We start from the raw sequence: 16,222 nt of genomic DNA, 5'->3' as shown, positions 1-16,222 counted from the left end.
ATGCGGACCCTGCCTGTAAGGCTCAGCTTGGCCGGGTGACTGCTCCTCGCCTCAGCCCCTCCTGACGTGTGGAGTCCCAGAGCAGAGCCAGGTCTGGGCTTTTTCCTCTCAAAGGCCCTCCATGTCTCATGGGACACAGTTCTGTTTGGACCTTTCAGCTTTGGGTCCCTTTTGAGATGGTTTATTTTTTTTGAGACAGGGTCTCACTCTGACACACAGGCTGAAGCACAGTGGCTCGATCTTGGCTCACTGCAACCTCTGCCTTCTGGGCTCAGTTGATCCTCCCACCTCAGCCTCCTGAGTAGCTGGGACTACAGGCACATGCCACCACGCCCAGCTAATTTTATTTTATCTTTATTTTTATTTTTATTTTTTTTTTGAGATGGATTCTCACTCTGTCACCAGGTTGGAGTGCAGTGGCGTGGTCTCGGCTCACTGCAACATCCGGCTTTTGGGTTCAAGCAATTCACCTGCCTCAGCCTCCTGAGTAGCTGGAATTACAGGTGCGCACCACCATGCTCACCTATTTTTGTATTTTTTGTAGAGACGGGGTTTCACCATGTTGGCCAGGCTGGTCTTGAATTCCTGACCTCAGGTGATCCATCTGCCTTGGCCTCCCAAAGTGCTGGGATTACAGGCGTGAACCACTGTGTCTGGCCACTTTTTTGAATTTTTGACAGAAATGGAGTTTTGTCATGTTGCCCAGGCTGGTCTTGAGTGAACTGAGCTCAAACAGTCTGCCCGCCTCCACCTCCCAAAGTGCTGAGATCCCATGCATGAGCCACTACGCCCAGCCCTGAGATGGTTTATTTTGAAGTCACTGAAATGGCTTTTCTATCTGAGGACAACGGAGGCTGCAATGAGAGGAGGCACCTGGAGAGAGGTGTCCCCTGAAGCTGATGAGGAAGAAAGGGAGGTGGGAGGAGTGGGGGCAGGACGCCCGCAGAGCTGCTCATGGGCTGAGAAGGGACCTTGGGCTCAGTGGCACACAGTCGCAGTGGGCAAATATGCCTACGTCAGGGCGAGGTGCATCCCGCTGAGGCAGCAGAAACCTGCAGTGCAGACTGGGACAACGCAGTTCCCTGAGGCCAGCCTGAGGGGGACCGGCCACACACGCCCAAAGCTCCTTGCCCTTCACCTCCCCGTGTGCAGATTCATTCTCCCAGGTGGCTTCTGCACTTCCTGCCATCTCCAGTCCAGGTGGGAGAGTAGAGAATGGCTGGTGGGCCGGGGGCACGAGGCCTGGGATGGGAGGGAACAGTACGTTTCACTCGTTACACTGTCTGCCCACGTCCAGGACCACTGCTGGGCTCCCTTCGGGCTGGGAGTGAGGCCGCACATCTGAATACTGGGTGCCATGTGCCCAGCCCTCCCTGCAGGATGCGTCCTGAGGCTTCCCGAGGTGCAGCTGGTCTCCTGAGAAGGTCAGCAGTCAGCAGAGCTGCATCCAGGTCTGCCTGTGCTCACCTGGGTCATTCTCCTACCTGTTCCAGGCCACAAATAACATGAATGGATGCGGCAGAAAATGCTGTGAAGGGAGCGGGCTCCATGCTCATCACTGACTCAGAAAATATTGCAGGGGAGGAGTCCCAGGGCTCGAGGGAGTGGGATCCACGCTCACCACTGACTCAGAAGATACCGCAAAGGGAGCACTCTCGCTGGGAGGAATCCCAGGTCTCGGCGACAGTCCCACTCACTGCCATGACTTACAATGGGGTGGGCATTAGCCAGGGGAAAAGGCGTGGGCGGGGCCGGGGAGACCAGGCGCAGCGTGGAACCTTCCCCAAGCTGGAGCCATACGGACGCTCGGGCTGCAAGCACAGGTGCCAGATGCTGACGGGGAAGCTGTGTGAGACTCAGTTCCCAGGGCTTTTGCCTGGGCTGGCGGTGTGGCCCCCTCTGCCTGGTACTCTTGATGCCCAGGAGGAGGGTGCTGGGCATAAATCGTGGTGTCTGCGAAAACAGTGCGGCAAGGTGGGCGGCTCGTAGCAGCGAACAGCATGGGGACTTCCTGTTCCCAGATGCCAGCCGAGGGCAACCTCCCACACATGGGCCTTCTGAGGACAGCGTCCCAGGCTGCTGGGCCAGCTCTCATCTGCTGACCCCATTCTTCCGTTATTTATCGACAGCTTTCTCGGCTATGAAAAGCAGATGTGGACAGCCTCCCTGCAGAGTGAGCAGGTTACCATGTGAACATCTAGAACCCTCCCAGGGCACCATGGGCGGGAACCACCTTTCTTCTCCCCCTTAGAAGTCCTAAAAGGGCTGGATACAGTGGCTCATGTCTGTAACCCCAACACTTTGGGAGGCTGGGGGGCAGGATAGCTTGAGCTCAGGAATTTGAGGCCAACCTGGGTCTCGTCGACAGACACTAAAAAAAACCTTTTTTTTAATTAGCTGGGCATGGGAATTCTGTTCCAAGATGGCCGAACAGGAACAGCTCCGGTCTGCAGCTCCCAGCGTGATCGACGCACAAGACGGTGATTTCTGCATTTCCAGCTGAGGTACTGGGTTCATAATTTTGGGACCAGTTGGACAGTGGGTGCAGGCCACAGAGGGCGAGCCGAAGCAGGGCGGGGACATTGCCTCACCCAGAAAGTACAAGGGGTTGGGGGGTTTCCCTTTCCTAGCCAAGGGAAGCCGTGACAAACTGTACCTGGAAAATCAGGACACTCCTACCCAAATACTGTGCTTTTCCAACGGTCTTGGCAAACGACCCACCAGGAGATTATAGCCTGTGCCTGGCTCGGCAGGTCCCACGCCCACGGAGCCTCGCTCACTGCTAGCGCAGTCTGAGATCGACCTGCGAGGCGGCAGCCTGGCAGGGGGAGGGGCGTCTGCCATTGCAGCAGGGGAAGCTTGAACTGGGCAGAGCCCACCGCAGCTCTGCAAGGCCTGCTGCCTCTGTAGACCCCACCTCTACGGGCAGGGCATAGCTAAACAAAACGCAGCAGACACTGAAACTTCTACAGACTTAAACATACCCGTCTGACAGCTCTGAAGAGAGCAGTGGTTCTCCCAGCAGTGTTTGAGCTCTGAGAACGGACAGACTGCCTCCTCAAGTGGGTCCCTGACCCCCGTGCAGCTTAACTGGGAGACACCTCCCAGCAGGGGCTGGTTGACACCTCATACAGATGGCTGCCCCGCTGGGACGAAGCTTCCAGAGGAAGGATCAGGCAGCAATATTTACTGTTCTGCAATATTTGCTGTTCTGCAGCCTCTGCTGGTGATACCCAGGCAAACAGCATCTGGAGTGGACCTCCAGCAAACTTCATCAGACCTGCAGCTGAGGGACCTGACTCTTAGAAGGAAAATTAGCCAACAGAAAGGAATAGCATCAACATCAACAAAAAGGACATCTACGCCAAAACCCCATCTGTAGGTCACGAGCATCAAAGACCAAAGGTAGATAAAACCACAAAGATGGGAGAATCCAGAGCAGAAAAGCTGAAAATTCTAAAAATCAGAGTGCCTCTTCTCCTCCAAAGGATCACAGCTCCTCGCCAGCAATGGAACACAGCTGGATGGAGAATGACTTTGACGAGCTGACAGAAGTAGGCTTCAGAAGGTAATAGCAAACTTCTCTGAGCTAGAGGAAGATGTTTGAACCCATTGCAAGGAAGCTAAAAACTTTGAAAAAAGATTAGATGAATGGCTAACTAGAATAAACAGCGTAGAGAAGACCTTAAATGACCTGACAGAGCCGAAAACCGTGGTGCAAGAACTATGTGACGCATGCATAAACTTCAATAGCCGATTCAATCAAGTGGAAGAAAGGGTATCAGTGATTGAAGATCAAATTAATTAACTGGGTGTGGTGATGGGCGGCTATAATCCCAGCTACTCAGGAGGCTGAGGCAGGAGAATTGCTTGAGCCCAGTAGTTTCAGGCTGCAGTGAGCTGTGATCGAGCTACTGCACTTAAGCCTGGGTGACAGAGCCAGACCTTGTCTTAAAAAAAAAAGTCCTGGCCGGGTACAGTGGCTCACGTCTGTAATCCCAGCACTTTGGGAGGCTGAGGAGGGAGGATCACCTGAGGTCAGGAGTTCGAGACAAGCCTGGCCAATATGGTGAAACCCCAACTGTACTAAAAATACAAAAATTAGCTGGGCACAGTAGTGGGAGCCTGTAGTCCCAGCTACTCGGGAGGCTGAGGCAGGAGAACTGCTTGAACCTGGGAGACAGCGGTTGCAGTGAGCTGAGATCATACCACTGCAATCCAGCCTGGGTGACACAGTGAGACTCCATCTCAGAAAAAAAAAAAAAAAAAAAAGTCCTAAAAGCCCCCAAAGGATTGTCCATGTTCAGTGAGCACAGCTGTGAGCCATGGATCAGTATCCTTAGGAATTTCAGAGTTTTAAGAAATGCTAAGTTTCCATTCCTACTGGTTGCTATGGGATTATCATGAAGATAAGCAGACCAGTGCTTGTCTGTCTCAAACGAGGGGCGCTGAGCAGCCCTCCCCCGGCTCTGGCGGCTCCACAAGGCTGCTGTGGCAATAGGAGCTGGCCTGGGTGGCCCTGACTCTCCACTTCCTCTGCGGTCAGGGCTGACCCTTCTTTTTTTTTTTTTTTTTTTTTTTTTTGAGACGGACTCTCGCTCTGTCACCCAGGCTGGAGTGCAGTGGCCGGATCTCAGCTCACTGCAAGCTCCGCCTCCCGGGTTTACGCCATTCTCCTGCCTCAGCCTCCCGAGTAGCTGGGACTATAGGCGCCTGCCACCTCGCCCGGCTAGTTTTTTGTATTTTTTAGTAGAGACGGGGTTTCATCGTGTTAGCCAGGATGGTCTCGATCTCCTGACCTCGTGATCCGCCCGTCTCAGCCTCCCAAAGTGCTGGGATTACAGGCGTGAGCCACCGCGCCCGGCAGGGCTGACCCTTCTTAACCCTATTTTCCAAATAAGGAGTGGAGACGCAGAGCGCTGCTGGCCCTGGGAAGCAGGAGCTGTGTGAGGGCCAGAGCGGAGGTTGTCATAGGTCTCACCTGTCTCCAAGGCCCCAGCAACCCTGGAGAGCAGAGTGGGCCACGCAGGTTTCGTCGCTCATGCAGCAAGGTGCCCAGGGTGCTGAGAAGCCAGGCCGCGCTAGATCGTGGGCCAGTGAAAGGCCAGGGCAGGGCAGTCCTGGGGAGTGCAGCTGGACCTGTCCTCGCTCTGGTCGGCTCAGCTGCCCTGGACAGGTGGGGGCTCCTACCAGCTGCTCTCACCCCTGAGTCCCAGCCTCCCATTCTGGCCCTGACGCTGGCGGCAGTGGTACTCTCCCGGGTCAGTGTGACCAGTTGGAGAGTGGCTTCTGGCCATGAGGTGTGCAATAAGCTAGTTTTGGGGACACTCCTTTTCTGAAACTGCACTTGCTCAGATGAAAGTGGGGTCCAGGCCCCTCACTGCCCAGACACAGAGGACAGGATAGGGGGAGACTGGGCTGGAGGCAGCTGGTCCATGGAGGGCCATGCTCCAAAATCTGAACTTGAGAGACGCACACTCGTCCTCAGGTGGTGCGGGGCCCAGGGCTGTGGGTCACCAAATGATCCCATGTCATTCCAGAGCCCAAATGACCTGTTGCAGGTTCAGACACCAGCGTCCTGACAGAAACAACTGGTCTACAGCACAGGGAGAGGTGTGGACAGGGCTGCGGAGGAAGCCCCGGACTCCGAGGAGAGAACACAGCCTGTGAGGACTCCCTTGCACCCTGGGCCACGTCAGGGCACTCGGGCTTCACTGCGAGCTTCTGTGGCTCTCACCCGCCAGCATCCCTGCCCCATCCTGGTAGCTGCACCATGGGCCCTTCAAGGAACCCCCTCTCTGCTGGGTCCAGGCAGATGAGATAATCGGGGCAGTCTCCCTTCTGGGGTAGGCCAGAGGCTCCAAGGCCTGGGCTGGACAGGTCAGCATGTGCCCTTCCCCCAGTGTGCTTGGCACAGGGCTGAGACCCACATCAGGCTCACATGACTCAGGGGCAGAGCCAACCTCCCACTGGGTCTGCTGACTGCAGGGGGTGACTTGGAGTCGCCTAGGACCATCGCAGGCTGAGTGAGGATGTGGCCAGTTCAGAGACAGCAGAGCCATGAAAGGGGCAACTCGCCAGGCGGCCCTGATCTGTCGAGTCAGGAGGGCCAAGGAATCCCCACTTTTGCTTGTCACTTTGACTTCATTTTCTGCTGTCTGCATCAGAAAGTTCTAGCAAGTACACCTACCGGCCAGGACAGAGCTCCTCTGGGGTTCTTTAGGCGTCAGCTGCCAAAGGACCCCACAAACCACATGGAGGAGACCACAGGACAGGTCCCCAGGTGGGCGGGGCTTCCCCTGTCACGCTGGTGGCCGCACTCCACTCCTCCACCCTGCACGGCCTGAACCCTTGCTGTCCTATGGAAACACAGGGTGAGTCCACATGCAGTTCCGCATTTACCAGGAGCCACGCTAGAAAAGCAGAAGTAGCTGAAATGCAGACTTAACTTTATATTTTATTTAACCCAACATATCCAAAATATTATTTCAACAAGTCTTCTACATAAAAAATTATTCATGAGCTGCCCCGCCTCACACAGCCCTTTGTCCTCTGAGAACGTCAAGAAAGGCAGAGGCTGAACAGGGAGGTTTCACCCGCAGGGTCCAGCTCACCGGGGGAAGCTATGCTGGCCCCAAGGGACTTACACAATGAAAAGATGAAATTCTGAAACAAAGTATCTACACTAGCCCAGAGAACTTAAAAAGTGAAAGGATGAAATTCTGAAACAAAGTATCTTTAGGACGCAGATACCACTCAGTACTGAGAAAGACCTGGCTACTGCTGTGAGCACAGGGACCCCTGGGGGCTGCAGAGCCCGCTCTGGAAAGCACTCACTGCAGACAAATAGACATATGAGATGGAAAAGGGGCTGCCCAGGGCTGAGGGCTGTCACCCCTGGGTGGGGAAATTATGGATGGTGTCTGTTATCTTTTCAGGTATATATGCTAAAAAACCATTAATTTAATAAAATTGTTCAGTGAGATATTTTATATTCTTTTTCTTGTACCAAGTTTTCTAAACCTGTGTACTTTACACGACCAGCACCTCCCAATTCCGACAGCCACAACTTCTCAGCCCTTGCGTGAGGCCTGTGGCCCCCATTGGTCAGCACAGGTGGATCTGAAGGCCCCTGTCAGGGTCTCTGCTGGTCTGCAGCCAGCACACAGGGGCTGAGCGACATTGACAGCCCAGAACTGTCCAGCACTCGATGTCGTCCCAGTCCTCACATACCACGTGAGCACAGCAGGACAGGTGTGACCCCTCCCCCAGTGGAGGCGACTGAGGCTCAAGAATGGAAGTGACCCCCCAGCTTGGAGATAGTAGGGTTTGAACCCAGGTGTGTCTGCGGTCCTGCACGGTGACCCGTGCCCCAGGCAGACTCATTACTGAGTCTCCAGGTGGCTCCCACAAGGAGTTAGGGAAGGAGGCCTCCAGGCCGGCTCTGTGACCCCTGACCCCGCACCTGCCCACCAGGGGACATCCCAGCCTTTCAGTTCTTCAGACCTCAGGGACACCTGACCTTTACTCAGCGTTCTCCAGGGGACAAAGGCAGCCCTCAGGTAAGACTGGAGGCCAGCGGGGGGGGACCCGGAGGCCCGAGACGGCGGGAGTGATTCCCAGGGCGACGCAGCTCTCAGGCAGGGCGGCAGGAGCAGCCCCTTCCTCCCTTTGAGGCAGCCACGCTGCGCGCCCACCTTCCCAAGAGCAGAGGGCGGGAAAGGTCAGACGCGGGAGGCAGGGCCGGGCAGTACGCCGGTCACCCACCTGCGAGGGAGGACGCTGTCCCGGTCACGCAGCACAGTGGCAGCGCGGGTGGCCACCGGCGGCCGCCGAGACCCCACGCCTGGACACCGCGGCCACTCCCCGCGGGGCCTCCCCCTCCCCCCACGCGGTATCCCCCTTCCCTTCCTCCTCCCCGCGCTGGGCCTCCCCCGACCTCTCCCCCCACCACGCCCGCCCCTCCCCCACCCCTCCTGCCTCCCCCCGCCCCTCCCCTCCCCCCGCGACCCCGCCCCCCCGGCCCTGCCCCGTCCCGCCGCCCGCACTCACGTCGTCCATGAGCAGAAGCAGGATATTGGGGGGCTGCGGGGCGCCCGAGACCCCCATCCCCGCGGCGCTCAGCACCAGCAACAGCCGCCACCACCTCGTCGCCGCGACAACCGCCGCCATGGCAACCACCGGAGCCGCGGAGCCCGAGCCAGCGAGCCGACCCAGCAGCGAGCGTCCGCCGGCCCTTCCGGCTGGGCTGCGGGGCGGGGCCTGGACGGCCTCGTGACCAGTGGGGCGGGGCCAGAGTCCGCGGCGGGACGGAGGCGAGGCCTGGACGGCCTCGTGACCAGTGGGGCGGGGCCAGAGCCAACTGCGAGACGGGCGGGGCGGGGCTTGCGGGGCTGCGTGACCAGCGGCGGATCACGTGATGCGACGCCAGCGCCGGGCCTCCCAAGATGGCGGTGTGCATCGCGGTGATCGCCAAGGAGGTGCGTACGCGTTGCGCGGGGCGTCCGGGCCCGCACCATCCTCGCCTCTCCGCTCTGTCTTTCTTCCCTGGGCCTAGAAAGCGCCTTAGGAAATGGGACCTGGAGGAGGCCTTCGCCGAGCTCCAGGGGTCAGGGGCTTCGCGGTGGACGAGCCACCCGGCAGACCCTGAGCTCCCCAGCTCCGCGCTTGCCCGTCCCGCTGCTGGACGCACCCCTCGGCGCCCCACGTCTCCTCCCCGCCAGGACCCACCAGAAGCCTAGGTGGTCCGGGGCACTGCCTCTGTCCTCAGTAGGTTCTGCCGGTTCTCCCATCCAGCGCTGGCTCCGCGCGTACGGCCCTTCTGCCAGTCTCCCAGGAGCCGAGTTAAAAACCAATCGGATCCTGTCACGCCTCTGCCTGAGACCTCTGCAGTGGCTTCTCGTTGCCTTAGGATGCTGTCTGAATAACCTGGTCTGGTATCCTTTCCCCCCATAACCCTTGGCACCCTCCGCTCCAACCAACCAGTTTTGCAGCTCTCTGGACATGCTTTGCCCTCTCACCTCTGGGCCTGTGCACCCGGAACACCTCTCCCCAGCTCCCACCCTCTTTACTGGCCCACGTACATTTCTTCTGGAAAGCATTTTCTGAAGGCTGAGACTGAGCTGGGTGGCTGTCCACACTGTGATCCTGCTGCATGGAGCCTTCATTTCCTAGCCAGGGTCTGCCCTGAGACCACTCTGGAGGCCGCTCCCTGCTGCGCAGTGGCTGCTGCCAAGCTTCTCATGGGCTTCCCTCCTGGCCACAGATGATCATTTGCTTGTTTGTGGGTTTATTGACTAGGTATCATGTAGCCCCATGAGAGTAGCGAGGACTCTTGTTCACTGTATTTTTGCAGGACCCAGTGCTGAATTTACAGGGTAAATGGTGGTGTGTGAAAGCCCAAGAAAGCAGCTGTTAATTCTGGGGTCACAATGGTCAGGAATGAGAAATGAAGGGAATTTGAGCTGAGTCTTGAACGGTTTAGTAAAAGGGTCAGTGTCAAGGTGAAGAAAAGCCAGTATTTAGGGTGCTGTATTTGGGTGACCCATGCAGAGCTAGAGGTGGGCTGAGGCAGAGTGGCCTCCAGGAGAAGGTGAGAGGCCTGCCCGGGTTCCAGGCTTGATCATCAGGCTGTGCTGAGGCCCATTTTTCTGAGTTGTCTTTTCTGGCTACCCTACTGCTGCTGCTTTGCAAACAACACATAAATCTTCTTAGGTTAGATGGGATTCCCTGAAGGCAGTGCCCACTGCGGCCTGGAGAATGAAGCGGTGGGCCTTAAAGAATGGGAATGCATTCCCCGGGTGGCTGAAGGTCACGGCTCTGCAGCATAGTTCAGAGCTGGTGTGCGCTGGGTGGAGTCTTGTCCTTTCAGTCACCGTCATCCTTTCTTGCAGAATTACCCCCTCTACATTCGCAGCACCCCCACGGAGAACGAGCTGAAGTTCCACTACATGGTGCACACATCTCTGGACGTGGTGGATGAGAAGATCTCCGCAATGGGGAAGGCCCTGGTCGACCAGAGGGAGCTGTACCTGGGCCTGCTCTACCCCACGGAGGACTACAAGGTGTATCTTTCAGGGCAGGGTGTGTGTCAGGGAGTACCTACAATTGTCGGATATACTTTAGGATCAGATAGCTTGAAACCTTTGAGAAGAAAGAAAAAGAGGTGAGAGTTTTTGGCCAGCCAGGGAATTAGGGACGCCTGAGGTGAATGAAGACCTCTAACTCTTCTCTCTCTTTCATTGGAAGAATCATTTGGGAAAAGCAAGGCTGGAATGCCCTGTAGAATGTTTTGCTTTGCACGTGTCTGTTGTCTGGTTTGCAGAGGAACTGGGACACTTCTGCTTTGTACCTGCAAGGATTTATTTCTGTGCTTTTCAGGGGGAGCCACCACCTTTGAGCAGGGGATAACGGTTTCATTTATTTTGTTAGGCCTTGCCTCGTACATCACTAGACACTCTCGTCTAGTCCCTTGGGACAAATCACTTGAGGCCATGGAGTTCAAAGGCCTTCCCAAAAGCGATAATGTCCATGGTGACATTTGCTGGTAGCCACTATTTTACAAAATAATGTGGCCTCTAGAGAGGGGATCTGCCTTGTTCACGAAGCCTCTGCTTTTGCAGTTAACTTTCTGGGCCAGGCATTGATTCCTAAAGAGGGTGAAGTGATCCAGACAGACAGACTGAGAGTCTAGGCGATTCGGCTCTTGGAGTGTGAACTGGCTAAGGCTTGGCTGCCTGCCCCTTGCTTCTCCCACAAACCCCAGACGTTGCCCTAGCGAAGTATTTAGGCTCGCACCCAGCATGGTCACTGCAGGACCAGCCCAGCCTGGGCATTTCCTGTGATTCAAGGTTGCCACGTTTCTCCAAAGGGAGGGCCCGCAGAGGGTCCTCCGCCAGCAGTCCCTGTGTTGCGAGTGCCTTCCCTAACCAGCTGTGCAGGTACGGCTATGTCACCAATTCCAAGGTGAAGTTTGTCATGGTGGTGGATTCCTCCAACACAGCCCTTCGAGACAACGAAATCCGCAGCGTAAGTCGGGGTTAGAAGGCCGTGCCTGAGTGGGTGTTTTGTTTTTCCTTTTTGACTTTGTTTTGAAATGCTGAGAAACCACAAATCTGGCACTGGCTGTGTGTACCTGGCAATGTCACAGTTTGCTGGGTCTTTTCCAGATGTTCCGGAAGCTACACAACTCCTACACAGACGTGATGTGCAACCCCTTCTACAACCCGGGGGACCGCATCCAGTCCAGGTGGGCCCTACTTCCTGTGTCCGCATCCAGTCCAGGTGGGCCCTACTCCTGTGTCCGATCCAGTCCAGGTGGGCCCTACTTCCTGTGTCCGCATCCAGTCCAGGTGGGCCCTACTTCCTGTGTCCGCATCCAGTCCAGGTGGGCCCTACTTCCTGTGTCCGATCCAGTCCAGGTGGGCCCTACTCCTGTGTCCAATCCAGTCCAGGTGGGCCCTACTTCCTGTGTCCGCATCCAGTCCAGGTGGGCCCTACTTCTTGTGTCCGATCCAGTCCAGGTGGGCCCTACTTCCTGTGTCCGATCCAGTCCAGGTGGACCCTGCTTTCTGTGTCTTGCTGCCTTCTCTCTGTAGGACCTGCCTTGCCATTTTGGTTGCCAAAATGCAACCATTTGAAAAACAAGGGAGGAAAGGTCTTTTTAAGCTATGAGCACCATCCCCCTAAAACCCCCAGGGCAGAGGTTTTAAAGCCACAAAGTCCTGTTTCTCCATACCAACTCTTACACAGATCTCCGGCGGGTAAAGTGGATGGAGTGTGTGTGGTGCGGGGAGCGGAGCTTGCCCATTTGGCTTCCCAGGTGTGCCCAGTGGGTACCTGGGGCACCTGCAGGACTCAGGGCCAAGCACATGGGCGGTGGCTTTCAGGGATCACACATTCTCTTGTCACTACCTGATCTTTTATGTTGAATTTGGACAGTCAGGAACCTGGTTTGCAGGCATCTTCCGAATGGCCCAGAAAGTAAACAGACTTAACTTTTGAATGGCATGAGGGAAATGTGGGGTCCACGCCTACACTCCAGACTTGCTTCCAGCGAGTCCCCAGTTCCAAGACATAATTTCTTGTGGTTGGCAGGCAGGAGGACGCTGCAGTGACCCCAGCCAGGCCCTTCCCTCCACCAGGACTCTGTCTTGGGGCCATCCTGGGTCCCAGATGGGAGCAGGCAGGCGAACGTCCATGCAGCCCTGCCTCCTGGGCTTCACAGGCCTGTCCTTGCCACACCACTATCCTGCCTGCCCATGCTGCTCCCTCCTCCACCCCTTCCTGGGGCCTTGGGAGACTGCACAGGGAACTTGGAGGCAGCAGATGGGTTCTCAGTGCCTGGTGGGGCGGGACTCCTGTCCTCGCCTCTCAGCTGAGTTCACGTTTCTGGACCCTGGAGAAGGCCCTGAGCGTCCTGTGGACGGAGCCCTGCTGCCCTGCCTGTCTCCGTGAGCAGAGAGGTGGAGGGCCTGGCTTTCCTCTGAGTGGGTCTGTTTCTCTTAGCAGGGCCTTTGATAACATGGTGACGTCCATGATGATACAGGTGTGCTGAATGAGCTGTGCTGCCGGCCATCGCAGAGGATCCCACGCGTGACCATGGTGGCCGTCAGTCTGTTCTCGTCGCCTCTTCCTGAGTAGGACGCCTGGGGCTTTCAGGGCAGGCAGCTGTGCATGTTCTCTCAACTAAAGGTCTTGTGAGATGAGATTTGGCTTTTTCCTTCCGTGTCAGCCAAGGAAGGTTAACTAAGTTAATCACCTTAGTTAACTAGTTAACTAAGAAGAATTCAACTAAGGACTTTCAGGGGTGTGGGCAGAGGTTTGGGATTAGATGGTGTAGGAAGCCTGTCCCCAGTTGTCCCGAAGGGGCAGAGGCAGGGGCGCCTAGAGCCAAGAGTTCCTGAGCCTACAGGACCTGTGACCATGTGGGTCGCCCATTGGCTGAACAGGTGGACTGGTCTGGAGGGGGCGGCCTCCTGAGCCCAGAGCCAGCCTAGGATCTAGGGGCAAAAGGGGAGCCAGCGTGCCTTCCCACAGGGGAGGGCCCTCCTCTTTCTGGACTTGGTCTCCATTCTTTGCATCTGGCCCAACGTTTAGACTCAGCCTGGCCTGAAAAGAACGCTTGTGAAACCTGGGAAGCCTCGTGGCCCCGTGGCATTGGCTCAGCTGCAGCCGTCATCCTAAGCCCTGGAGCGCAGGCTTGAGGCGCCCCTTCCTGCCTGTTCGTGCTGAGGGGGTTCGGTGCCGTGTCGCTTGATGACATGACTGACTACCACCCAGGGCAGCGGCCAAGCCGCTGTGTCAGTGCCGCCGGCAACCTTGGGGTCCAGCAGTCGAGGCTCAGCCAGCTGAGGAGACCCCCCCGCAGAGCTGGTTCCAGCACTGGTCCAGGACTGGAGAGTTTCTCAAGGACCTTGAAGACCCCAGGAGCCCCTGCAGCAGGAAAGGCTGTAAGGGGGTCAGCCTGGGGCAGACACAGTGGGGGGAACTTTCTCGATACATATTTGCCTTTTCATCCCATCCAGCAAGCACAGTGTTAATTTTATAAATTATAGAAGAAGAAATGAGCAAGGAGTGTGTGTGAAAACTGCACGTCCCAGGCTTCCCTCGCCCAGGGTGAATTGGAAGTCCTGGCGTGGGCCGAGGCACACCGGGCAGCTGGTCTGAGTGCATGTGGGCCACAGGCCACCCTCACAGGGTTAAATCTTTAACAAGAGCCTCATGTTTGTTAGAAAGTGGGACCCCATGGCCGGGCGCGGTGGCTCAAGCCTGTAATCCCAGCACTTTGGGAGGCCGAGACGGGCGGATCACGAGGTCAGGAGATCGAGACCATCCTGGCTAACATGGTGAAACCCCGTCTCTACTAAAAAATACAAAAAACTAGCCGGGCGCGGTGGCGGGCGCCTGTAGTCCCAGCTACTTGGAAGGCTGAGGCAGGAGAATGGCGTGAACCCGGGAGGCGGAGCTTGCAGTGAGCAGAGATCCGGCCACTGCACTCCAGCCTGGGCGGCAGAGCGAGACTCCGTCTCAAAAAAAAAAAAAAAAAAAAAAAAAAAAAAAAAAAAAAAAAAAAAAAGAAAGTGGGACCCCAGCCCAAGCACCTAGCACCTCCCCACTGCAGCCCAGTGTGAAATCTTTGCCTTTTAGTGGGGATCGCTCCTGCCTGAGTCCTGGCTGTGGTGGGGACTCTGCAAGTTGCTAACCCAGCATCCATTCTCCTTCCTCCCTACTAACAGAACTCTAGTGCCTCTGCACAGCTCTGACAGTGGGCAGATGAGAACCATGTCCTGGCCTCCCTTGCAGCCTGGGGTGTGCAGCTGTGGCATGGAGGTGGTGGTGCTAGGACAGACTTGCAGGGAAGCTCCTGTGAAGGGGGCTCAGCTGCCACGTGCATGGCCCTTCCCCTTTGCCTTCTTCCTGCCTGGAACATGGATGTGATGGCTGGTGCTGGCACAGCTGTCCTGAGAGCATGAGGAAAGAGTCACACCCTGAGGACAGTGGAGCTGATGCACAACGCAGGAAGGAGGACCCTGTGCCTTTGCTGACACAGAACGCTTGAAGGATCCTAGGCCTTTGCTGACGTACCAGCCCCGGACTACTTAAATTCAGCTTTTTTTAAATGTGAGAAAATAAACGCACCCCTCTCTGGTTTAAACCACTGCTATTTGGGTTTTGTTAGGCGTAGCCAGACCCACCTGTAAGAACTTTTTACATTAGGGAGTTTTCACAAGCATTGTAAGGCACCATCCCCATTTTAAGTCCAAGGAAACAAGTCATGTGCTCACCTCTGATCTGACAGCAGAACTGTCACGTGGTAGGTTCGTGCTGTCTCCACCCTGGGGTTGGCCTCATGGAGGGCCACAGCCCTGCCCACTCCTTCTTCGACCCCAGGCGACTTCTGCTGGACACCACGTGGGGCAGCCCCTCCTCCCCGTCAGGCAGCGACGATACTGCCTCTTTCCTTCTGTCGCAGACGGGGGACGATGATCCTGTTCTTGTTAGTTGCCCACCCGAGCCAGCCAGAGCATCCGCCGCCTCGACGCAGCTGCAAAGGCCTCTGCAGGTCATGGCCCAGGGTCTCATCACCTGGAAGGGCCATGCTGAGGGGTTCCCAGGTCTTCCTCCGCCTTAGCCTGGTCAGGTGTCAAGTCCACAAGAAAGGAGGGACTCCCCAGGCTCACTCCACTGTCTCCTTGCAGTGGCCACACAGAAGGCTGAAGATGGACAGGAACTAACCTGCGACATGGGCTAGAACAGTCAGGGACCTGACACACCCATGGGCGTGATACCTGCGTCAAGGCCAGCAGCGAACCCTTGCTGAGGGCCAGACCCTGGCTCTGGGTACTGAGTGGTCAGGGGCTGCCATCTGCAAAGTGCTGTGCTTGCCTCAGGCCCCTCCTGCAGCCCCCAGCTGTGAGCGGTGCGCACCAGGCCCTGCCCTGGGCAGCTTGACCTCCCTTCTGGGCTAGGCCTGGCTCTCACTCTGATGCTGGGACAGCCCCCTCAAGCCCACCCTGAAGCCAGACTCGCTGGCAAACCAGCAGAGGCCTGGGCAGAGCAGCTCACAGACCACAGAGCCCAGGTCCCCAGAGTGGACCTCAGGCAAGATCAGGACAGATCTTGGAGGGCCATGGTGGCTCCTTGGTCGGGTATCCCGATAATTAGGTCAGAGAGCTCAGTCTCCAGGCCTCCACCGTAACAGAGCACCGCATGGAGGGGCTTCAAACCCTGGGAATGTATTTCTGCCCCATGTCGGAGGCAGAAGTCCAAAGGCTGGGTGTGGCTGCGGCTGGCTCCTGGAGGCTCTGGGGTGGGTCTGCTCCAGCCTCTGCAGCCACTACCGGCCCCTGTCATCCTTGGCATTGCTCCAGCCTCTGCCTCTGTCTTCACACAGTCTTGGAGCGTCTCTTGGTCTCTGTAACCAGTGTGTGTTTGGGTTTAGGGCCACAGGTAACCAGTGTGTGGTTGGGTTTGGTCTCATGTAACCAGTGTGTGATGTTTAGGGACCGCAGATAATCAGTGTGTGGTTGGGTTTAGGGTGTGTGGTTGTGTTTAGTGACCGCAGGTAACCCAGGACCATCTCTAGACCTTTCACTGAATCCCATTTGCAAAAACCCTTTCAAGAGAAGTTCACATTCACAGGGTCTGGGGATCAGGACTTGGATGCTGTTTGGGTGATCATTCACCCCACTACAGAGGCCAACATTGACGCAAGGCCCCA

The 16,222-nt window shown here is 56.7% G+C and overlaps 2 protein-coding genes across 7 annotated transcripts in view; one reads left to right on the top strand and one right to left on the bottom strand.

The window, feature by feature from the left end:
- Positions 1–8,263, bottom strand: part of GALNS (galactosamine (N-acetyl)-6-sulfatase) — a 43,871-nt gene extending 35,608 nt beyond the window's left edge. For both annotated transcript variants that reach the window (XM_009197054.4, XM_021932287.2), the window contains exon 1: positions 8,053–8,263. In XM_009197054.4, coding sequence (XP_009195318.2) covers positions 8,053–8,172 — 120 coding nt within the window. In that variant the 5' untranslated portion in view covers positions 8,173–8,263. The remainder of the gene's footprint in view (positions 1–8,052) is intronic.
- Positions 8,264–8,379: 116 nt separating this feature from the next.
- On the top strand, positions 8,380–13,568 carry TRAPPC2L (trafficking protein particle complex 2 like). 5 transcript variants are annotated; one of them, XR_002519359.2, is made up of 6 exons: positions 8,380–8,480; positions 9,894–10,066; positions 10,941–11,028; positions 11,169–11,248; positions 12,508–12,693; positions 13,099–13,568. XR_002519359.2 is itself a non-coding variant. In XM_003917312.4 (5 exons), exons 1-5 carry the CDS (start codon positions 8,448–8,450, stop codon positions 12,554–12,556), a joined length of 420 nt encoding a protein of 139 aa, XP_003917361.1. In that variant the 5' UTR covers positions 8,380–8,447; the 3' UTR covers positions 12,557–12,709. The 5 variants fall into 5 exon arrangements, 4 of the variants coding, with proteins under 4 accessions (XP_003917361.1, XP_009195319.1, XP_017809166.1 ...); XM_003917312.4 differs by lacking the exon at positions 13,099–13,568 and having other exon boundaries at positions 12,511–12,709; XM_009197055.4 differs by lacking the exon at positions 13,099–13,568 and having other exon boundaries at positions 12,508–12,709.
- Positions 13,569–16,222: the final 2,654 nt, after the last annotated feature.

The sequence above is a fragment of the Papio anubis genome, chromosome 18, assembly GCF_008728515.1.
Source record: "Papio anubis isolate 15944 chromosome 18, Panubis1.0, whole genome shotgun sequence".
Classification (NCBI taxonomy): Eukaryota; Metazoa; Chordata; class Mammalia; order Primates; family Cercopithecidae; genus Papio; species Papio anubis.
The sequence above is the reverse complement of the archived record's forward strand: the minus strand, read 5'-3'. Positions and strand labels throughout refer to the sequence as shown.

Coding starts and splice junctions, on each gene's coding strand:
- TRAPPC2L (XM_009197055.4), top strand. CDS start 8,448: ATGGCGGTGTGCATCGCGGTGATCGCCAAGGAG. Junction 11,029..11,168: donor GAGACAACGAAATCCGCAGC/GTAAGTCGGGGT, acceptor GGTCTTTTCCAG/ATGTTCCGGAAGCTACACAA. Junction 11,249..12,507: donor GGGGACCGCATCCAGTCCAG/GTGGGCCCTACT, acceptor TGTTTCTCTTAG/CAGGGCCTTTGATAACATGG.